Here is a 23,985-nt window from a genome sequence, read left to right as displayed (position 1 = left end):
CATTTTTCTTATATTTTGAAAATGTACTGCCAGGCACCCCATTTTTTAAATGAAAGAGTAAGCACATCGTAAATGTCAAATGCTTCAACAATTTGTAAGTCTTTAAACGGTTAACCAGGTAATTTAGCCTGAGGAGACACCTTAGCAGTTCTAGCTCTTATGACGAGAACAGAACTGTATATTAATTAATTGTTCACTGCTGAACGGACAAACTGAGAGCATTTGAGTCAGCTGCGTAATGCTCAGTGATTTCAAGAAGGAATTGCGCTAAGGAAGTAATTGATCACAAAAATAATAATAATAATAGGAAACTTTAATTAGACACAAAAATATAACTGAATTGTATTTGATAGTCATTAATAGTCAAGAAGTGATGTGATCTAAACCAGACAGTGTTTTATTTCACTCCTGCGTAATTCTCATGGTTCCATGCCATGGTTGGCTCTTTCTGGCAGGAATGGTGGACACTACAAGTGATTGGCAAATGTGATTGATTGATATATACCACAGACGTCCATCACATCTCTCCAGTTCTGCCATGGGTACCTTTTCTGCATAACCCTTTTAGATAACATCCTGCATGAGGGCTGTGTAATCTGCATACTATTCAGGAACTATTCAGCATGAACCTTTTTCTTGGCTTAAGGCATGTTGTTCTGCAATTCTCCTATTCATTGGGATGACCACTTCGGCATTTCTAAATGGTAAACCAATACAAAAATGACCATTAATCAGCTTTGCCGAATGGGACACAAAATCCACAAATTGATGGTCTTCTTTTCAAATTGCCAACTGTTCCTCATGTACGGTCTCAGGGAAATCAGCTTTAAACTGCTGTTTCCATAATTCCTCCAACCTCATTACAGCAATCCTATTCACAGTCACAGTACGTCTTTCAACATTATCATCATCATTACTGTCTCCATTCATATTCACGCCTATGAGTAGTCCATTAACTCTCCACCCTAACATTGTTCGTATGGCATATGGCCCATTGTCTCGGCTACGTACAACCTACCAAGGCTCCAATGCTTCAGGAACATTAGCTCCAATTAAAAGCTCAATGTCAGCATTAATTGTCAGCAAACACATGTGACTTAAATGTGGCCAGCATTCAAGATCTTTCTTAGAAGCAATGTTTGCTGTAGTTACTGGCATGGTCATTTGGTTATATACCTCTTGCAAGGCACAGTAATACTCTTGCTTCAGCCCAGAAACTTCCAAGTCTTACAAAACATAGCTACCAACAGATTTATCCTGACTCATAGTCCTGAGCAAAATATTCACTTTCTTTCATGTAAGACTGAATTTGTTCATCAAACTCTCTGTACAAAATAAAGTAGTATCTCCCAGGGTCAGGAAATGCATATTTCATCAATACATTGTTACTTTTTTTTGATTTAACACAAACTGAAACAATGGACAATGCACAAATGTCTTTACCAGCCCCAGTGACATCACTAGATTGAAGAGACACTGCTGGGTTCAATTTAGATTTTTTTCTTGTCCAAGGAGCATTCCTTTTCATAAGGATGAACGTGCAAAAGACTTGGGTGTTGGAGGTGACATACACTTCATACACACTATGCATCTTTTACTCTAGGTTCATCTTTGAGGTTCATGAGAATTTAATGTTTTGTGTTGACATAAATGTAACTCTGAATTGGCTTCTAAATGTTTGTGTAATTGGCATGATACAACTTTACCTGACTAATAATAATAAATTGTTATATTTGACTTCTTCTGAAATTATTCTTTTGAGTAGACCGTGTCCACAGAGTGTAATTGTTGAGTGGTATGGCAAGCGCTAACCATTTTGAGTTTTGGACGCTTTGTCGCCATCATTAACATAGTCAAAGTGTTCAGTATTTTGTGGTTATTTAGTTAAATCCTCTTTGTTTAGAACATGCCAGGTGGTAGTTCACTTAAGGCATTATAACCACCCTTCACCCTCTGAGTAATGTTGGAACTGTCCAGCCGTGTTGAGCGTATAGTAACCTTCAACTCAAACGCATGCATCGGTTCCTCCAAACATTCCACAATTGTAGCATTATTCTAGTCACTGCTAGATCACTATATGCAAATTCAGACTACCACAGGGATTGCTGAGTTCAGTCTGGAGTAGGGGAGAATGCCAACATATACTCCACTCTCGTGTCCCATAACGAGCTACAGGTGAGGTATATATATTGAGAGAGAGAGAGAGAGAGAGAGAGAGAGAGATAGAAACCAAGCACTAACATAGGACTTACAACCTGTACCTGGGACGTACAAATACTTTTGGCCACAACTCTATAATATGGATGATATCATGCACTACACGTTTATTCAAATGAATCATAAAAACTGTTTTAATGCTATACATTTTGGTTATATTCTTATGCTGGAAAACCTTGATCAGTAGCAAATTAGAGCAGAGACAACATCAATGTAAACAACAAACTCAGTACAAGCATCTTGACTAACTAAGACAAGCAGAAAGTCTATAATGTGATGTACAGTATTTATTTATTTTTAGCATTCGACACAGTTGAACTTTGTGCTGTTCATTATCATCAGATGTTTCCATACATGTTGAGTTCACCCATGTTGGTGTATTCAGCTTCAGAATCATGATCCTTAATATGTTTAAGACAAGGATTCAATGGTCAGCCATTGACATATTTCATGACAGCATTTGAAATAATAATATCAGAATACATTTTTGATTGTTTAATGGTAAACTCACCGAGAAGGACTTTGGCTCACTGCGGTGCATGGCAAAAAAAAAAATTAAAGATCATGCATGCATTCATTATGGAAAATAATTTAATAATTGATCTACTTGTACCTCTTTGGTGATGGCATAAAAGGTTTGGAGAAAGGCTTGTTTTCTGTCTCTTGTTTTTTGTCACTGTGAAGAGAAAAGTTTTATTTAAATAAAATGGCTTTAATAGGCCTAATCAAGACTCTGGCTAGCCTAAGTTATGCCATAATATTATATTTCCCTTTCTTGCCCCTGTTTGTTTTTTCCTGTTCCCATTAGGTCCATGATTTGTTCATTTGTTTCCAGCTGCGTTTTATTAATTATCTCCCCCAGTTTTAGAATAGAACCAGTTTTATTGTTCTAATTACACTGCCTTGTTTCCAATGCGTTGTGGCTTGTTTCTGTTGTGTTGTGGAAATTTTGTTATGTCGTGCACCACTGGGCTACTGTAGAATTGTGTTTGATTTTGGTTAATCACTTTTAAAGACAGTCACTACTAACCATAACCCTACTGTTGTGACGGTGTCACCTACAGAAAGAGGCTAACATTCTGTAATTAGATGCCACTTGTTAGTGCATTAGGGTTATTTGTAGTAAACTTGCCTGATTTCAGTCCTGTTTTTCCCGTTACTCCAACCTGCTCTTCCCTCAGACCTACTGAAGTGCCTAATGGAAAAATAGAAAACGTTCGAGACCAAATATCATGCTACAAAGAATAGGTAAGTAAAGAAAATACCAACCTTGAAAATCTATTCCAATGCGATCTCCTACATCAGAGAATAAAATTGTTAGTGTCTGTGTATATATTTATATATATATATATATATATATATATATATATATAGTGTATATATTAATGAATAAATAGGTGAATATCGTACATACCTATTTTCAAATGGTGTTACTGACTCTCGCAGATCATTGAGATGCTGTCTAAAATCAGTAATGGCAATGTGAGAAGCTAAAAATGCTCATTAAAGAGTTTTTTCGTTTATGTAGAATTACTCTAAGCCTGAGGTAACACACAAAAATAGTTACCGGTGGCGTTTCTTGTATATGAAAGCGGCGGTTATGCAGGAGAGGAGAAATACAATTGTCGGAGTTAGCATGTAAAGCCCAATAGTGTTCAGTCCAATGTGTATCGAGTCTGCGTCTTTGTAGGCAGGGGCTAAAACATTTACACAATATTGTTAGCGCCCAATTAAAATGATAATGCGACTTCAGGACTTCAAAATTCCACATATACGTGAAAATCACTTACACTGTGCATTTTTGTCTTTTGTGGCCGTCACTGTTATGCCTCCATGGTACAATACAGAACACTCATTGATCGAGTTTTCTGTCTTTACGACACCTGTGCGTGTCAGAGTGGTTTTCCACAGGCCGTCTTTAAAATGCTTGTTCTCTATTTGATCAGATCCGTCTATACCGTTCAGAGTGATGGTTGGTTGCCTGTGTGGACACGTGTGGAAAGTTGAACACACTACTGTGATGGCGTCACCCGTCCTTTCACCTCCGTAAATATCGATGCTGGGCTGCTGTGGAACGGCTACAAATGGCATAAATGTCAACACACTATAACTACAGGAAGTATCTAAAGAAAACTAATTATTGTCAAGTATTTATGTAGTACCGTCAACTAGAATTGTACAAGTGACATCATAAAAAGCATAGGTGCCCTTTCCAATATTTTCAGGGTCAATCCATGTGTATATTTTCTCTCCATGATGAGATGATTCCAGGTTTTTGATCAACAGACTGCAATCCCAACTTGAGTTTCCATATAAATCAGTATTTCCTCTAAATTTCTTAATGACATCATTTGGATACCATGGATCATAAACTAAAGGATAACCTTTAGAGACGTACTGATACCACACAACTCTAGTTGGGTTTGTTGGTGGGTTTGATGTGTAGCTGAAAGCGCATGGTATGACCAGACAGGAACCTTTGAGACCGTGAATCTCCTTTGGCATTTTCACTTCCCATCCCAAAGCAACATACAGCAGAACAGCTGCCGGGAACATAAATGGCAAATTATTTTGTGTTGTTGTTTTTACATTCAACTCGATAGTTTTATTACTACTGCTATTATTATTAGAATAATAGACATATTATATGAAAAATAGTAAAGTAAAAAATTTAAATATTTGCTGCTCTGATATCCACGACGATGTTTCAAAGGAGTTATTATTACAAAGAATAATTCAGTTTTACAGTCATTAAAATAGTTTACATTGTTTTCTGAACTGTTATTGACTTGCTTCCTCATTTGCTTTTGGAAATATAAACATTTTTGCTGAACTTTTATGCATTTTTTTATGCATGCAATTCTTTATTAATGGTGCAATCTAAATTAATAAATAAATGTGCAGCGGCAGAATTGGAAAAAAATAGAGACTGTACCTTGAAAAATTAAATGAAGTAACAAATGTCCAGTCATATTCCTGATTCAGACAGCAAGCGACCTAGCGCTGTCTTAAGAATTGAAATGTCTGTTTGGGGAACTTCACTGGTATGCCACTTAAATAATTTTTTTTTTTTTCGTTTTTTTCAATTTTTGGTTGTCAGTTGTTCCTTGAAATCAACAGCCAGAAAGAACTGCCGTACAGGGAAGTGAAAGCAGCTTCAAAATAAATGTGACTACTCCTGTCTTTTGCTTAAAAAAAAAAAATATATATATATATATATATATATATATATATATATATATATATATATATATATATATATATATATATATATATTCACTTTGTTTCCTCTGATGCTCCAAGCTGCTTTTCAATTATTCATCAAGCTGAAGAAAAAAAGAAAACATTGGAAGAAAATGAATCTTTATAATGAGAATTGTACATTTTACCAAAAATTGATTAATATCAACATTTGGGAAACACTCCTAAGGGAACAGTTATATGAACAATGATTAAATAGCCAAACGTGGGTTGCAGACATGATTTATTAAGAATTATTAAATGAATAACATTTAGTTGTAAGTGCTCTTAAGTGCTTTTTGGAATGATTGCATGCATTTTGCGAAGAAGGAGGCGGTCATGGTTTTAGAAAAATTTGTTGAAGTTCTCCGTCCTGGGTGGAGAATCGCTTCCTTTTGTCTCGTCTCATGAGATCACTTTGAGAGATAGGTTGTCCCCAAGAGTTTCTTCTCTAGTTCTTGTCAGGTCTCACTGATATAGGCAGGGATTTGCGAGGCATGTCCATGAATCCAAAGACATACTTTTGTCATTACACAGAGAAAAACTTTTCTTTCTTTTTCCTTTTTTCCCCCCAAAATGAACTTTTTAATATTTATTGGCCACTAGGTGGCACCGTCCACATGTGATGAAGGAAGCCACGGTTTTGCTAGTAACAGTTTGCTAAATGATATAATCCAATTTTAAATAATATATTAGTAGGCCTATGTATATATAGGCTTTTAGGCTTAGGTACTATATTTAGAATATGTTTTTATTTAAAATAAATGCTTTTCAGAGTCGTTTCGCAAATGCAGAGAATGATAAAAATGGCAAAAGAATTCCGAGGTAATTTCTACTAACCCTGAAAGACAACGCAATGAAGTTCAATAAATTTAAAAATACACCTATAAAATTAAATAAATAAGTTCATTACACTTTTCTGTATTTGTTTTTTAACAAGGTTTTTCCATTCATACTTTTCAGCAAAGTCACCACAGAGCAATACAGGACTTATTTCTTTCAACATCGTTTTAATTCTCATCAGGTATTTTACTTTTATTATAGATTTAAAACATTTCAGCAATGTCATCCAAGCAATCTTCTTTGAGATACAACAAAACGTACAGCGTTTGTTTAAATACTTAAGCCACGTGTGTATTTTATTATATTAGAAGATATAGCACAAACATAATAGAAACTTTGCATTTCACAAAAATTGATTTTATAGAATGAAGAATAATATTATAACTGATGCAAACTACAGAGTAAAAAAAAAGACTATTTATGCGTTTGCTCAGGCTCAATCGATATGTTATAATGAACACCTGAAATTGAAGCGAGTTATTGTAATAAGCTGTACTGTGATATTTAAAGTCAACTTAATGCATATTTGTTTACTCACATTTAGAATTTTTGATCTCTGTAGCTGTCGCTGGAATGTTGCCATGATGTGTTACTAAACACTTAATAGTTGAGCTTTCTGTCTTTACGACACCTGTGCGTATCAGAGTGCTTTTCCACAAGCCGTCTTTAACAGACTCATCCTTTATTTCATCAGGTCCTTCTATACCGTTCAGAGTGATTTTTGGTTTGTTAAAGGGACATGTGTGAAAAGTTGAACATGTCACAGTGACTGCGTCACCCGTTCTGTCACCTCCAAAGATTTTGATGCTGGGCTGCCATGGACTTGCTGTAATTAACATCAGAATAACTACATGACTTATTTTTTTACAGATTTATGCTGAATGTCTTTATTTGCATTAGATAGAAAACCATGATTCAACATGTTCTAAAGAGCCATTTTTTAAAACAAGCTACTTGTTTTAATATTTTGATATACAAAGACACTCTTTTTGGTTTTTTTTGTGATCTATCTGCTACAGTTGGACAATCATAGATATTACAGAGGAAAAATATTATTCAGAGAACATTTACATACCATCAACAAGAACTGTAGATGTAGCGTCATCAGTTTCATAGTTTTTCCATGCAATATTTTCAGGGTCAATCCTTGTGTATAATTTCTCTCCACTGTGAGATGATTCCAGAGTTTTGATCAGCAGACTGCAATCCCAATTTGATTCTCCATCAAATGTGCAACAAGACATCCTAATTTAGAGAAATAATCTCCTCAACACATTGATCCAATAATGAAAGACTATATCCAGGTAATATATATGCTTTTGGTTTGCCTTTCCCTTAATCTTTTTATGTTGAAATTAGGTTTTGTTAAATAATTCATCGTCTACGAATACGTGATCTGAAATTAAGCCACGGATCTCACTGTCTGCGACCAAACGACCAAGAAACAGCACAAGAAAAGACTTCAGAATTCAGAATTCACAGGCACTAAATAACCTGACCTAAAAACCTGCAGAGACCAGATCATTTTGAAGAAAAGAGTGAGTGATTTTGATTCATATTAATGCTGTTCACTCTTATCTGACGCACGTAATGTGCGAAGAAGAGAAACAGAAAAAAAGATCCAATACCTTGCAAGGGCAAATGAACTAGGTAAATAAAAACCAAGTAAATAAAAAATAGCTGTTGTTTGATGTGTACAAAAAATAACATTTCCAAAAAAAAACTGAACAATGAAAATGCCAACTGAGGGACATTTAGGGAGATTTGATCAAATCAGTAGAATTCAAGGGTCTAAAATTTATTGCTAGAAACATTACATTGTCAGTTAAATTAAATCCTGAACTATCAAATCTTTTTCATGTTAAATCTGGTTTTTATTTTTCATTATGACCTTCTTAATTCACTTAACACCGGTTGGATGAAAAAGACCTACACCATGTACTGAGAGCAAAAGAGAAAAATGCTGTTTGTGGAGATTCGCGAGATTCTATAAGAGGAAGTGTGAGACAAATAGGAGATGGGAGGATGTAGAATAGACTTCCAAATAAGATCTCAGTTTCTGTGAAATTCACCCGCATTTGGCTGGTTGGCGGGTGTTAATGTCATTCCTATAAATATATATATATATATATATATATATATATATATATATATATATATATATATATATATATATATATATATATAAAACCCAATGGGTTTGACCATATTTCACCCAGCGTTGGGTTACCAATATAACCCAAAATGGGTTAATGGATTAAGTATTTTATTTATTAGTTAAAACACTCTAAATTTGTGTGAAAAGGAATAAAATAATAATGTTTTGAAAATAAAATAATGTTTAACTACAGCATTACAGATATTACAACAAGGCCTACCTGGTCCCATGGTATAAACATACCTCAGTGCGCTTTTTAGCGGGACGTGAAAAAGAATAAAATAATAATCAACAATATCATTTTCTGTATTTTTCACCAAATAAATCCAGGTTTATTGAGCATAAGAGAAACATTAAAAAAAGCATTTTTATACTGTATAAGTAAAAAATATCTATATCTTTTATTGGGGATTTTAACTACTCTCTAAGTAATATTATTTCTCAGAAATATTAAAGGTACTGGTTTTCCAGAAACGTTTTAATGTTGTATATATAAGATATATTTCCAAGACATCATAGATGAATTACATAATGGTTATTCTATTTAACCTTTTCTTCTTAGGCATAAACAGTTTGGGAAGAAGTTGTAAGATTCCTTTGTGTATATATTCTCTGTACCTACTCTAGTTCTCACTTCTTTACTCTGTCTTCTCCTTCTTCTTCCTTTTTATTTAGATTATTTAGATTTCCCACTCTCTTTTGCGTTACACGCATCTTGCTTTTGTTATATCCTTTGATATTCAACCCCTTTAGATAAAATATTTGAATACTTTTATAAATAAATTAGTGAAAGTGACAGATCTTAATTTTGTTTCAATTTATTTTTAGATTCATGTTTGCATAATTAATTTGATTTCTAAACATTTTTTGTTTGTGTGTGTGTGTGTGTGATCTAGTTCTTAATGTTTTTTTCATTAGTGCTTCAGAGTAGAAGCAGATACCAGCCTCAAAAAGAAAGCCTAGTCTTTAAAGGCAGTGTGTGGGTATGTACTTCAAATAGACCTCCTAAATCAAAAAGAGGAACAGAGAAATCTAAATGACGCATGTTTGGTAAATTCTTGCTTTCTACAGATAAAAGTTTAACATCCACAGTGATGAGCAATCATTTATATGACCTATAAATATATATATATATATATATATATATATATAGTGCCTTACAGTGCCTTGTGAAAGTATTCGGCCCCCTTGAACTTTGTGACCTTTTGCCACATTTCAGGCTTCAAACATAAAGCTATAAGACTGTAATTTTTTTATTAAGAATCAAGTGGGACACAATCATGAAGTGGAACGAAATTTATTGGATATTTCAAACGTTTTTAACAAATAAAAAACTGAAAAATTGGGCATGCAAAATTATTCGGCCCCCTTAAGTTAATACTTTGTAGCACCACCTTTTGCTGCGATTACAGCTATAAGTCGCTTGGGGTATGTCTCTATCAGTTTTGCACATTGAGAGACTGAAATTTTTGCCCATTCCTCCTTGCAAAACAGCTCGAGCTCAGGGAGGTTGGACGGAGAGCGTTTGTGAACAGCAGATTTCAGTTCTTTCCACAGATTCTCGATTGGATTCAGGTCTGGACTTTGACTTGGCCATTCTAACACCTGGATATGTTTATTTGTGAACCATTCCATTGTAGATTTTGCTTTATGTTTTGGATCATTGTCTTGTTGGAAGACAAATCCCAGTCTCAGGTCTTTTGCGGACTCCATTAGGTTTTCTTCCAGAATGGTCCTGTATTTGGCTCCATCCATCTTCCCATCAATTTTAACCATCTTCCCTGTCCCTGCTGAAGAAAAGCAGGCCCAAACCATGATGCTGCCCCCACCATGTTTGACAGTGGGGATGGTATGTTCAGGGAGATGAGCTGTATTGCTTTTACGCCAAATATAACGCTTTGCGTTGTTGCCAAAAAGTTTGATTCTGGTCTCATCTAACCAGAGCACCTTCTTCCACATGTTGTGGCAAACTTTAAACGACACTTTTTATGGATATCTTTAAGAAATGGCTGGCTTTCTTCTTGCCACTCTTCCATGAAGGCCAGATTTGTGCAGTATACGACTGATTGTTGTCCTATGGACAGAGTCTCCCACCTCAGCTGTAGATCTCTGCAGTTCATCCAGAGTGATCATGGGCCTCTTGGCTGCATCTCTGATCAGTCTTCTCCTTGTATGAGCTGAAAGTTTAGAAGGACGGCCAGGTCTTGGTTGACTTGCAGTGGTCTGATACTCCTTCCATTTCAATATTATCGCTTGGACAGTGCTCCATGGGATGTTTAGAGCTTGGGAAATTTTTTTGTATCCAAATCCAGCTTTAAAGTTCTCCACAACAGTATCTCGGACCTGCCTGGTGTGTTCCTTGTTCTTCATGGTGCTTTCTGTGCTTTAAACGGACCTCTGAGACTATCACAGTGCAGGTGCATTTATACGGAGACTTGATTACACACAGGTGGATTCTATTTATCATCATTAGTCATTTAGGTCAACGTTGGATCATTCAGAGATCCTCACTGAACTTCTGGAGAGAGTTTGCTGCACTGAATAATTTTGCACGCCCAATTTTTCAGTTTTTTATTTGTTAAAAAAGTTTGAAATATCCAATAAATTTCGTTCCACTTCATGATTGTGTCTCACTTGCTGTTGATTCTTCACAAAAACAGTCTTATAGCTTTATGTTTGAAGCCTGAAATGTGGCAAAAAGTCACAAAATTTAAGGGGGCCGAATACTTTCACAAGGCACTGTATATATATATATATATATATATATATATATATATATATATATATATATATATTAAACAGAAGAGAGCATCTGTAAAACAACAACTGATCACATGACCATCTTATCGTCGACTATGCCACCCAAAAGCAGTGCCCCTTCAGAAAGCCAGTTTCTGAGTGCTAGAGTCAGATCCCAGGCGGTTACAGCGAGGGGCCTAGATTATTCAACCTTCTCACCCCCCTCTACGGACCCTGATGATCAGCTCACGCTTCCCCACTGACCTCCCTTCTGCAGGGTTGTGGTTGGCAGCAATAGCAGCCACATATAATTTAAGATGAAAGTATGTCTTTGCATTCATGGACATCCCTGCCTATATTGCATTACTATATAAGCAAGACCTGCCAAGAACTAGAGAATAAACTCCTGCAATGTCGTCAGCTTTAAGCACGTAACTTTGGGAGACAGCTTTTGCTCCAACCCTTGCTGCATGACTCTGATCAGCTGTCTTCGTGGGTCGGTGAGAAGAACGCCACTTAATAAAAAGGTTCCACTTCAAAGCGTAAGCCTGCCTTGCAGACGGAAAGCTGAGAAATGATGGAAGTAAGAAGATGCCCTTAAAGGCAGTGTGTGGGTTCATAGAAAACCTACCAGATACATTAAAAAGAGGAACAGAGAAATGTAAATATTGCAGTTTAGCATTTAATCTTTCTTTCTACAGATAAAAGTTTGACAACCACACCGATGAACTTGTGTTAGTAGCTTATGAACAAACCGAAAACTCTTCCCCAACATCTGTGCTAAATATAGCAGCCTTTAAAAAAGCTGCTTGTAACACCCATATTCTTTCTACTCTTTCCACCACTGCCTGCCTGTTATCACTTCTGTGGTCTCTATTGGTCCAAGCTGCTGATGATAAAGAATTATTAAAAGAATGATGTTTGGTTGTAAGTCCATGCATTTTGATATGAAGGCAGTTTTTGTGGTATTCAGAGAGTTGTGAAGATTTCATTCCTGTAAAAAAGGAGGTGGTCATGGTTTTAGAAAAGTCTGTTGGATCCTGGGTGGAGAATCACTTTGTCTCATCTTGTGAGTTACATGCTTAAAGCTGACAACATTGCAGTTTCTTCTCTAGTTCTTGGCAAGTCTTAGTAGTATTAATAGTAATGCAAAATATGCAGGGATTTACGCGGTATGTCCATGAATGCAAAGACATACTTTTGTAATTAAACAAAACAAAAAAAATTTTCTTCTGTGGCACTGTCCTCATTCTTTTGCAATGTAATGTCCACGAATTGGTTCCCTCGTTTTGCTGGTAACAGTTGGCTGATTGATATGTGACGCATCCAATTTCACGTCGTTCTAATATATTAGTAGGACTTTGTATATAGGCACTGTATTTACTTTGCCTAAAATAAATGCCTTTCCGAGTTGTTTTGCAAGTTGCAAAAAGACGGAAATGGAAATTGCAAAAGACGGAACTCCAGTTGGTCACTCCAAAAACAATTTGGACACTATCCAGAAATGTTGCAGTCATTTGCGTTAACCATAAAGGGCACGCAATGAAGTGCAATAGATTCGAAATACATTTGAAACACCTGTTAAATAAAATAAAATGACATAAAAACAGTTTTAAGTGTTGTTGTGGAAATTCTTATTTTGTCAAAGTAATAAACTAAGTGTGAAGACTGAGATTGAAGAGCCGAACAAAGTTGTCTTTGCCTTGATTTTATTTCTCTGCAGAGAAGTGGTCTGGGTCTGTGAGCAAAGAGACAAGGGTGAGGCTCACTGACCAGAGTTTTTATAGTCAAAAGTATACATTTCAAGGTGACAAAAATCCCCACCTGACCAATGAAAATAGTTAGAACACGTCACCCTATCTTACGTCAGGACGTCCTGTTATTCTCGGACCAACTCAGAGATGTTGTTTTCTTCTCTGCAGTCACGTATAGAAGTTCCTTTACTTTTACTTTATATCATAATCATTTTATTCTATATTTCAGACTAGACTGATGATTAGATAAAAATGAAGTGGTTTAGAAAGCATGTGATATATAAATATTCAATTACAATTAAGTGAAGTTAAGCCACAAGCAACATGTATTTCCCTTATTTTAGAGGACAGTAGCACAAGCATAATTTAAACAGTGCAATTCACAAAAAATAATTTTGCTGAATAATGTGTGAAGCATAAAGGGATATTACAGTTCACACAAACAAAAACTATATATATATATATATATATATATATATATATATATATATATATATATATATATATATATATATATATATATATATATACAGTTCTAAAATGAAACACTTCCTAAACCATAATGTGAGAAAATTCTGTATAATTTCTGTTATCTTTGTTTTATAAAACATAAAGCAGGTGGACAGGAAGGAGAAAAGATGTGATCTGGACTCAAAGCGAGCTCGGAGCACTTGCACGGCCTCGATGATGCAACATTTTCATAAGGCATTTCCATATATAACAACAGCATCGGAATCATAACCTTTAAAGGAAAATGTAAGTTACATTTGCAGCTTTTTTCACACATTAGAAGCATATTTAATGCGAAGAATATTTGTACATTTTCAAAACTGTAAGAAGCAAATGATAAATATACTCACGGTAGGATTTTGGCTCACTGGGGAGTGCATGAGGAAAAAATAAGAATGTATGAATCACATAAATATTTGCATTTGTATAGACTAAATATATAGATTAAATACAGTGATTCTGAATAATATAAAAACAAACAAAAACGTTTCTATGTTAACAAGCAATATTAAAGATCCAAGGCCAGGAATTTTGAAGTGGCATGGGGACTTTTACTATGACACTGCATTCAGTGGACTGCTATTATTTTGCTGTGTAGCTTGAATAAAATTAAATTAAACTTTGAGGGACTTGTATGTTGTTCAGATGCACTACTGTACCTCTTTGGTGATGGCCTATGAGGTTTGGAGAAAGGGTTGTCTCCTGACAGTGTACATGTGTTGTTTGCCCTGTGAGGTGAAAAGGTGATGGGTCTTTAGTATAATTTCTTTCTTTTTACTACTATAATTGCTATTATAACTATTTTATTGCATAAAAGTAGGGGAAACGTTTATTTTACAGACTTTTATTCTATACTGTACTTCATATCTAATACTATTATTAAAGAATAAAGTACTGACTTGTATTCTGCTCTCAGATTTGCATTGGTTCTGGGCGATTGGTGTCTACAACGAAAAAACAGATGATTTTTCATGTTATTTATCTAACGAATTAAAAACATAACACATTAATGAGAATTCCGCTTACCTAGAAAATCGGCTCAAGATGCTCTGTCTGTTAGTAGATTTAACATTAGTCATGAAGTAATGTTTAAAGAGTATGATTTCTTTTTGAAAAATATTAATAAATTGTACTTTTAACCTGCCTTTGTTCAGGCTTTGGTGGTCTTCCAGGAGCATTTCCAGCATACCTGTTGATAACACTAGTTAGTGGACTGGAAATTAAAGACCGACTGATATGCAAAGACAATTATATGCGAGCAATATTGATCAAAATACTCCAGATGCTCCCTCCGTCTGTTAAAATACGCAAGATTTAAATAGCCGTGTAATGTTTCTGTAACTTTGAGTGGTTCACAGGGAGTTTTAATAAATACTGGAAATAAGACAAAACACTAGAGTTACCATAGATAAGACTGAACAAAGAACAAAATAGACAGAGACAATTAATAGTAACTTCCCTATTCAGAATCCATAGCTAATAAGCAAAAGCCAAACAAGTTACAGTGGCCAAGTATAGAACTATACTGACCATGTAATGATTTAAAAGCTATGGTTTTTACTGAAATATTTGTGATCTTATATGTTCAACCTGCCTTTGTCCAGCCTTTGGTGGTCTTTCAGGAGCATTTTCAGTGTACCTGTAGATAACAGCAGAGTTAAACAACAACTCTCAATCTATATGTAAGAGTAAGAGGGGCCACTGCCAAGTCTGTCCGGGGACATGATCACATGACCATCTTATCACCGATTATGACACCCGGTACCCGAAAGCAGTGCCCCTTTCGGAAAGCCAGTGCCAAAACCGATGCCCACAAGCTTTTCATGCTCTGAGCTTTGGAGTCAGATTCCAAAAGGTTACAGAAAAGAGCCTAGAGTATATAGCAGCCACATATATTTTAAGGATAACAGCTTTCGCTCCAACCCTTGCTGCATGACTCTGATCAGGTGTCTTCGTGGGTCGGTGAGAACAATTTTAAAACTATAAATATTTGCAATCTTATATGTTCAACCTGCCTTTGTCCAGCCTTTGGTGGTCTTCTAGGAGGATTTTCAGTGTACCTGTAGATAACAGTAGTGGATTGGAGGCATGGACCAACACTCAATTTGCAAGGACCAACACCAACAAGTAATTGTACTTTTTTATTATTTTACTTACCCTATATCTCTCCTGTTTCCTCCTGTAGTCCAAGCTGCTCTTCCTTCAGGCATACTAAATCGACTGGTGGAGAAATGTTACATTTAGTCTCAAGACCAAATACAAAGATAAGTTTAGTAAAGAAAACTACAACCTTGAGAATCTGTTCCAGAACGATCTCCTACATCAGAGAATAGGGTTAAAATTGCTATTGGGTAATGAAAGTTTTTAACATGAATTAAGTTAAAACTGTTGAATTACTGTGTCATACATACCTCTGTTCAGACTGTGTATGAGACTCTTGCATATTATGAGGGTGTCTATAATCAATAATAAGAATGTAAACTGAGACATTTTCAATATTGTGCAACAAAAGCAGATAAGCATCACAAGAGTGATTTAGGCCGAACCTTTTTAAAAAATATAAAGGATTGGTTTACTTTCAAATAAAAATTTCCTGATAATTTAATTAAATTTACTCACCCCCGTGTCATACAATATGTTTATATATTTATTTCTTTAGTCAAACCAAAAAAACACAACTCCCAAAAGAAACATCACATGATGTAAATAAAATGTGACGGAGTAAGAATATGTTAATAACTCAATAAAAAAAAAAAAGTCTGATTTTTAGGAAAACATTTTTAGGAATTTTTTATCTGAAATTGAACTAAACCTGTAAGTTAAAAAGCAATTGATTTCTTGCACGGCGTCCTTACTGCTTCCCCTGATGAAGATAACGTTCAGAAAATAAAACGTAGCATTTCTAAAATGCAATCTCACTTCCTGTTTCGCATGTGGTTTGAGATACAGAATGCAAAAATCAATGCAAAAAATTCTGAAGGATAAGAATAATCCATACAAAGTTACCTGTGCCGTCTCCTGCGTATTAAGACTCCAGCAAGCACGCAAATGAGGATGAACACAAGCGAGACAGCTGTAGCATACAACCCCACTGTCTCCAATGTAAGCCTTTTCACTCCTATTATAATATTAATTTAACAGGATTAATAGTTGTATTTTACATAGTCTCTATATGAACAATCATATCAAAACACAAGCCAAATGTACAACTTCAGTCTATACTTACTTCTAATACTGAGGAAGGCAGTGTTTTTCTGTGTTTTACCGCCCCAAAATATGGCAGTGCAGACAATTTCATCGTTCTCTTCATATCCAGTTGGACTAAACATCACAGCAGACACCGTTTCCCAGATGCCTCCACCCATGTGATTGTGGCTGATAGTTTCTCGGGTTGTTGGGATGTTCCAGGCGATTTCAGGAGGGTGAGAGGAGCATGTGTGGTTGACTGAGCATTTGACAGTGACCCGCGTCCCGGGGTCGATGTCTTCAGGGAGGGATGAAATCACAGGTTTGTCCGGAGCTTTTAAACACAAAGACATTATTAAAATTTTTTCGTATGAAGTGCATTTTCAAAAGTATGTGAACCCATGTGTTTCCTCACCACGCATTATAATGAACACGCAGCTGTTGTTGAATCTGTATTTATCGTTTCCTCTTTCTGCCTGGAAGCAAAAAGGCCCGTTGTCGTGAGTTTGGACATCGTCCATCTCTACAGTGCAGTCCTGCTCATCCGGGTTTCCGAGGAGCCTTGTGCGGCCTTTGAAGTTGTCCAAGACATCAACTGGGTCGGTGTGGAACATGTAGCCACCTTTTCTGGTGACCCAGAGAACCCGAAGTCGAGTGAGATATTCCTCATCTGTCTTGAAACTGCACGGTATTACCACACATGAACGATGCAATGCAGTGATCTTAGGTGTCACATCTGCCACGTACTGGAAATAGGCTAAATTGATATGAAATTAATCATTAATATTATTGCAGAACTAAACATTTCTTTGCCAAAAGTCCCATGAGCACAATGCAATAAGGCATATATGAGAGCAGCTACAGAAGGGAAAACATACTTTCATTAAGGACTGGTTCTGCCGGTGTTTGATATTCTGTAAGAGAATTGATATAAAACAATTATGGCTGTTTTCGGCGTTAGCGAAGTATAGCATTTAAGCCTTTTGATAGAAACATGCTTTTTCGCATATGTTTTTCTCAGTTCGGTAAACCAATAGATGCACGAAACATCAATCGCATTTTAGTATGAAGACATGACAACAAGGCATAATCTGAATGGTGAATATTCACCAAAGAGAGATTCTTATAAGGTTTAAAAAACAAGAAGAGATAAAATACAGCTATAATGAGCAGACGTAAATGCTAAAATGTTACTTACCTTGTACACGCAAAACAACATACGTTTCAATGCTTCCTCCAGAAAATTCTGCAGCGCATATCAGTCTCTTCCCATTGTCTTCTTTAGCACCCAGAAAAGTTATGTTGGAAAAAGTGATCTGAAACTGATCTAAATCAGAATGCTTTTTGTTCCATGCTGAGACCTGCATGTTCTCATAGTTCCATGTGACGACTGGATTTTTCTGGCAGAAATGGTAGATGGTACAAGTGAAGTTGCTCGCGATGCCCTCTGTGACATCTGCCAGTTCAGGCTCAATCGATATGTTATAATGAACACCTGAAATTGAAGCGAGTTATTGTAATAAGCTGTACTGTGATATTTAAAGTCAACTTAATGCATATTTGTTTACTCACATTTAGAATTTTTGATCTCTGTAGCTGTCGCTGGAATGTTGCCATGATGTGTTACTAAACACTTAATAGTTGAGCTTTCTGTCTTTACGACACCTGTGCGTATCAGAGTGCTTTTCCACAAGCCGTCTTTAACAGACTCATCCTTTATTTCATCAGGTCCTTCTATACCGTTCAGAGTGATTTTTGGTTTGTTAAAGGGACATGTGTGAAAAGTTGAACATGTTACAGTGACTGCGTCACCCGTTCTGTCACCTCCAAAGATTTTGATGCTGGGCTGCCATGGACTTGCTGTAATTAACATCAGAATAACTACATGACTTATTTTTTTACAGATTTATGCTGAATGTCTTTATTTGCATTAGATAGAAAACCATGATTCAACATGTTCTAAAGAGCCATTTTTTAAAACAAGCTACTTGTTTTAATATTTTGATATACAAAGACACTCTTTTTGTTGTTGTGATCTATCTGCTACAGTTGGACAATCATAGATATTCGAGAGGAAAAATATTATTCAGAGAACATTTACATACCATCAACAAGAACTGTAGATGTAGCGTCATCAGTTTCATAGTTTTTCCATGCAATATTTTCAGGGTCAATCCTTGTGTATAATTTCTCTCCATTGTGAGATGATTCCAGAGTTTTGATCAGCAGACTGCAATCCCAATTTGATTCTCCATATAAATCAGTTTTTCCTCTGAATTTCTCATTGACATTGTATGGATTCATAGGATCATAGACTGAAGTTAAACCTTTAGAGCCCCGCAGATACCACACAACGCTACGTGGGTTTTTGGGTGGGTTTGATTTATATGTAAAATAACATGGTATGACCAGACAGGAACCTTGGAGACCGTGAATGTCTTTTGGCAAACTCACTTCCCATCCCAAAGCATCATACAGCAGAACACCTGTGGGACAAAAGTTGGAATACATTTACGAAGTTTAATCATCTTTGCATTTTTTATACATTTGCTTTCAGTCACAGAAATAATTTTAAGTCTAAACAATGTTTAGGTTGCTTATAGTTTTTAACCTATATAAAAACTCACGTTGTACTTGTAGAATAACAGAAGCTGTAGTTTTCCGTTCAAGAAAACTTGCAGTGCATATCAACTTCTTCTCATTATCTTCTTTTGTGGCTATGAAGTCAATGTTGGAAGAGCTGACCCAATTTAAATCAGAAAGTTTTCTTTCGTGTCCTGTGGTCCGCATGTTCCCATAGTTCCATTTGATGACTGGATTCTTGTTCTGGCAGGAATGGTAGACGCTACACGTGAATTTCTTTGCGATGCCGACTGTGACATCTCCCAGTTCAGGTTCAATCGATATTTTCTGATAAACACCTGAAATTGAAATATTGTAATATTGTGATAGGTTTCAATGTGACATTTAACATAAATTTACAGTTAATAGCATATAAAGCTGTTTACTCACATTCTGCCTTTTTGTCTTTTTCAGCATACACCGTTCTGCCACCATAATGTCTTACTGAACACCGAATAGTCAAATGCTCTGCCTTTACAATATCTTTCCGTGTCAGAGTGATTTTCCACAGACCGTCTTTAAAATGCTTGTTCTCTATTTGATCAGATCCGTCTATACCGTTCAGAGTGATGGTTGGTTTGCTGTATGGACACGTGTGGAAAGTTGAACACACTACTGTGATTGTGTCACCCATCCTTTCACCTCCGTAAATACTGATGCTGGGCTGATGTGGACTTTCTATAATGGACAGAAACATTAGAATTTTTACATAATGTTTTGCATAATGTAATGTAATGCATAATTTTTTAAATTGACGCTGAGAAATATTTCGATTCTATTCCATTAGAACAACAGGGTTCTGCAAGCAAAATATTTCGGAAATGTACTTTTGTTATGCCCCTGTACTGTTTGATTGTGTTTTAGTTTAGTTTCCTGTTTGTCCATATTTGGTTTTGTTCCTGTTCTCGTTAGTCTATTACCAGTTAAACCCCAGCACCTGTCCCTCATTATCTACCCTACTTAAGTTATAGCCTGTTCAGTTCTCTCTTGTTCTTAATTTAGCGAAGACCTACCATTTGTTGTAAATGTGTTAAATTAAATTTGTATTTTTATTTTTAAATTGTGAAGCATACGCATCGTTGTTTAGGGAAGTTGCCTTTATTTAAAAATGTTTACTTAGAAGAAAGTCTACTTGGAAGATACTTTTTATGTCAAAATTTCACTACGGTTATAGACAATCACTGATATTATACAGAATATCATTCTAAAAATATTTACATACCATCAACACGAATAGTAGAAGTGACATCATAAAATGCGTAAGTGCTCTTTCCAACGTTTTCAGGGTCAATCCATGTGTATATTGTTTCTCCATGGTGAGAGTGTTCCAGGTTTTTAATCAATAGACTGCAATCCCAACTTGGTCTTCTGTATAAATCAGTTTTCCCTCTAAACTTCTCAATGACATCATTTGGATACCATGGATCATAAACTAAAGGATAACCCATAGAGGCGTACTGATACCAAACAACTCTACTTGGGTTTGTTGGTGGGTATATATTGTAGCTATAAGAACATGGTATGACCAGACAGGAACCTTTGAGGCCGCGAATTTCCTTTGGCATTGTCACATACCATGCCAAAGACTCATACAGCAGAACGCCTGTGGGACAAAAGTCAGTGAACATAGTGGAAATCTATTTAACACATTTTTCATCCAATCAAAGTGACCGAAAATATATAATAATGTGAAACAAGACATCATAGTTTAAAGAAACATACATATCTTATCAATGCACAGATCCAAAAATCAAAGATTAAAAAATAACGTGACTTAAAAAACTTCGGTCAAATAATTAAAAAGAAAAGAAAAGACAGAGTGGCATGTTTATCAGACGTGTGTATGAAGAAGTGAAACAGATTCATTACCTTGTAAGAGCAAATGAACTAGCAGAGGTCCTACCATGTTTCCAGGTTTGCCCTTAAGTAAATAAAAGTGTTCATATAATTAAAATATAAGTTAAAATATAAGTGATGTTTTGCGTGTGCAAAAAAAAAAAACATTTCAAAATAAAGAATTTTCAGCTATTTGTTCGTTTTTAATCACGCATTGACCATCAAATCAGTAGATTAGAGGGCTAAGGTTTATGATTTGAAACTTTTAGTAAGTCATTTAAATTAAGTCGTAAATTATCAAATCGCGCTCAAGTTAAATCATGTAAAATTTTTTCCTTACCTTTTTGATTCAGTTTCAAGTTGTATGCCGTTATGTGCAGCATGAGATTATATTAGAAGAAGCGGTGAGCTATATACACGCCGTACAAAAGAAGGAAGGATGTCTCTTGCCAGTCCCCCCCTGCAAAACAAACTGACGCTTAACCATCCTCTCTAGAATTATTTGTTCAATAAAGCAAGACAACCTCTATGCAAATTTAGGAAAAGTAGAATACGCCAGCTACCACCTGCTGTTTGGCAAATTGAATTACATTTTTGCAAAACAGATTTGTTTTTGTAGTTGTTTTAACTGATTTGCCGAAGTATCCTAAAATATATTCTAAAACCTTTTTAATATCTTAAAAAGTTTTAACACCTGTCCCTGATTTGATTTGAGTTTAAAACCTAAACCTGCTGCTGTTTAAATTCTTTCAATAGTTTTCAGACATATGTATAAATTCGAACGTTTACTAAACAAATGGGCAAAGTGGCAACTTTTAAAGGAGGTCACTGCAAAAAAACGGATGTTAATATGTTAACCCTGAGACGAGGGGAAACTCGAACCACTGAAAGCAGGGTGAGTGAAGAGTTTCTTTCTGTCTCAGTGACTTGATTGGATTGCATAGATTTAATTACTTTGTGTATTTACGCCTCCGTGATTGGACCACTAGGTTGTTGGAAAGGGTTTCATTGATTTTCATAAAAGTTAATGAATTAAAAAAAAAACTGAAAGTTTGTCATATAGTGGCCTTGCTTTTAATATTTTTATTAGTGTATTAGAGTAGAAGCAGAAAGCAGGCTCAAAAAGAAAGCTTAGTCTTGCACATGACACAAGCAGGCAGTGTGTGGGCACCTAAAAAATACTCCAAATAGACCTCCTTAACCAAAAAGAGGAACAGAGAAATGTAAATAATACAGCTTTACATTTTCTACAGATTAACAACCACCACTAACAAATGCACTGATGACCATTCGTTCATACAACCAGAAGATGGTTCAATTATAGCGAAACATTTAAAAATGAACATTAGCTTAGTGGCTTGTGAACAAATGGAAGATTCTTTCCCAGCAACTGCGCTAAATATAGCCACTTATACAGTCACATATCTTAGATCAGAGTCTCTTTATTATAGTCCCCTCCCTACAGACGATAATTTTTTTGGGATGAAAAATGCCCTACACCAAACCTAACCCTAAATCTACCCTCTAGTGCTAACAAATGCAAAACTGATTTGAAAGTGTTTATTGGTGCAACCGTGCCATTTCAACTTCCTTATACACAGTTTTGAACTGCATAGGTACCGAACCGGAGCTCCCCGCCTCGTCTCCGTACCACTGAACAAACCTACGGTCTGTGAAAATCCACGGATGCACTAAATTGCCAAAAGTATTGGGTCACTCCATTCTAATGAACAGGTTCGACTACTTTAGTAATATCCATGACAACAAATCTTAAACCATATAATGATATTCTAGGGAATGTTGTGCTTCTAATTGTAGAGCAACAGTTTGGACAGGATCCTAGTATTTTAACGTGGCGATGCCTCTGTGTGCGAGGCAAGGTTAAAAAATAAATGATTTATTGAGTCAGTGTGGAAGAACTTGACTGCTCTGCATAAAGCCAACTCCTAATCACAGCTGGTGCGACTCTAAATGCAGTCCTGGAGCCAAAAACTCCATGTCCATTTGTCTATAAGTAATCTAACAAGACAAGGGATTTCTCTATGTAGCTTATGTGCACTGCATTTCAAGAACTGTTTATCTGATCATTCAGATGTTCATTTCCGATAGTTGGAACATATCTCTTGTAGAAAATATAATGTAAATGTAATTATGTCTGTAAAATAATAAACATTAAGCAAGGGACGTATGTTTATTTATAATTAAATACGTGATTGACCTGGACACACTTGATATTAAGTTTTTATGTCTATCTGTGGAGTTGCTTCATGAGGAAACTAATCAAAATGTTCTGGTTTTGATCAAGACAGTTGTGAACACACATGATAGACTGGTGGTTATACAGTGGTTTGAAAGCATTTTATTGTGTTTTTTAAAAAGCAGACTCAGAAATGTCTAGAATTTAAGATAGGTGTATATACAGGAAGAAATATGTTACAATATTCTGAAACCAGATGCCAAACATAAAAAAAAAATGACATTGTGTATTTTTGGTCCAAAAATGAAGTAAAATAAACTCGCTTAAACATTTCTAAAGTGGAGTAATGGGGAGCTTGCGTGTTAATTATCAAAAATGACAAGAAACAAAAATGCTGTATTAAAGGGGTCATGAACTGCATTTATTTTATATTTTATATTTTTATTTTTATATTTTATTTATAGAAATGTATAATTGTGTGTGTATGTGTGTGTTTATTTATTTATTTTTTTACATCAAAATGCATAATTTAGAAGTAGTAGGCTATTTTCTATTTTGTTTGAAATAGTTTTAATAGACTTGAGAATACAGTTTCCATATTAAAATAATGGACAATGCGATAAAAAAATAATAAAAGCATGTTAATTCACACTTGTGTTGAGTAACACTACTGGAGAAGACAG

At 35.5% G+C, this 23,985-nt stretch overlaps 2 protein-coding genes and 1 long non-coding RNA gene across 4 annotated transcripts; all 3 read right to left on the bottom strand.

Moving 5' to 3' along the window:
• Positions 1 to 2,489: 2,489 nt before the first annotated feature.
• LOC122358498 lies at positions 2,490 to 5,286 on the bottom strand. The gene is made up of 10 exons (XM_043258314.1): positions 5,153 to 5,286; positions 4,380 to 4,760; positions 4,008 to 4,295; positions 3,785 to 3,914; positions 3,632 to 3,679; positions 3,487 to 3,513; positions 3,350 to 3,412; positions 2,831 to 2,893; positions 2,729 to 2,747; positions 2,490 to 2,618 (listed from the first exon to the last, which is right to left on the bottom strand). The coding sequence occupies exons 1-10, from the start codon at positions 5,187 to 5,189 to the stop codon at positions 2,556 to 2,558; spliced, it is 1,119 nt and encodes a 372-aa protein (XP_043114249.1). The 5' UTR covers positions 5,190 to 5,286; the 3' UTR covers positions 2,490 to 2,555.
• A 1,444-nt stretch (positions 5,287 to 6,730) lies between these two features.
• On the bottom strand, positions 6,731 to 7,518 carry LOC122359467. Its single transcript, XR_006252704.1, has 3 exons — positions 7,376 to 7,518; positions 6,839 to 7,126; positions 6,731 to 6,761 (listed from the first exon to the last, which is right to left on the bottom strand). It is a non-coding gene; the product is annotated as an uncharacterized LOC122359467 (long non-coding RNA).
• A 5,288-nt stretch (positions 7,519 to 12,806) lies between these two features.
• LOC122358440 lies at positions 12,807 to 21,569 on the bottom strand. 2 transcript variants are annotated; one of them, XM_043258244.1, is made up of 23 exons: positions 21,446 to 21,569; positions 21,139 to 21,190; positions 20,492 to 20,872; positions 19,660 to 19,947; positions 19,275 to 19,568; positions 18,753 to 19,133; positions 18,220 to 18,507; positions 17,846 to 18,142; positions 17,526 to 17,561; positions 17,063 to 17,404; positions 16,688 to 16,981; positions 16,468 to 16,579; positions 15,873 to 15,917; positions 15,752 to 15,778; positions 15,619 to 15,681; positions 15,477 to 15,521; positions 15,056 to 15,100; positions 14,606 to 14,650; positions 14,488 to 14,514; positions 14,361 to 14,405; positions 14,121 to 14,189; positions 13,812 to 13,828; positions 12,807 to 13,693 (listed from the first exon to the last, which is right to left on the bottom strand). In XM_043258244.1, exons 2-23 carry the CDS (start codon positions 21,173 to 21,175, stop codon positions 13,650 to 13,652), a joined length of 3,222 nt encoding a protein of 1,073 aa, XP_043114179.1. In that variant the 5' UTR covers positions 21,176 to 21,190; positions 21,446 to 21,569; the 3' UTR covers positions 12,807 to 13,649. The 2 variants fall into 2 exon arrangements, with proteins under 2 accessions (XP_043114179.1, XP_043114180.1); XM_043258245.1 differs by lacking the exon at positions 15,056 to 15,100.
• Between the last annotated feature and the right edge of the window lie 2,416 nt (positions 21,570 to 23,985).

The sequence above is a fragment of the Puntigrus tetrazona genome, chromosome 15 (genome assembly GCF_018831695.1).
Source record: "Puntigrus tetrazona isolate hp1 chromosome 15, ASM1883169v1, whole genome shotgun sequence".
NCBI lineage: Eukaryota > Metazoa > Chordata > Actinopteri > Cypriniformes > Cyprinidae > Puntigrus > Puntigrus tetrazona.
Note: the sequence above shows the minus strand (reverse complement) of the source record. Positions and strands in the feature narration are given on the sequence as shown.

Bases quoted from the DNA above. Each gene is read 5' to 3' on its own strand.
- LOC122358498 (XM_043258314.1), bottom strand. From the start codon at position 5,189: ATGACTGGACATTTGTTACTTCATTTAATTTTTCAAG. The intron at 3,915-4,007 runs GTAAGTGATTTT...TAAATGTTTTAG, and splicing joins AAAAGACAAAAATGCACAGT to CCCCTGCCTACAAAGACGCA. The intron at 2,894-3,349 runs GCAAGTTTACTA...TTCTCTTCACAG, and splicing joins AAAAACAGGACTGAAATCAG to TGACAAAAAACAAGAGACAG.
- LOC122358440 (XM_043258244.1), bottom strand. From the start codon at position 21,175: ATGGTAGGACCTCTGCTAGTTCATTTGCTCTTACAAG. The intron at 16,982-17,062 runs GTGAGGAAACAC...TGTGTTTAAAAG, and splicing joins CGTGTTCATTATAATGCGTG to CTCCGGACAAACCTGTGATT. The intron at 15,101-15,476 runs GCAGGTTGAACA...TGTTATCTACAG, and splicing joins CCACCAAAGGCTGGACAAAG to GTACACTGAAAATGCTCCTG.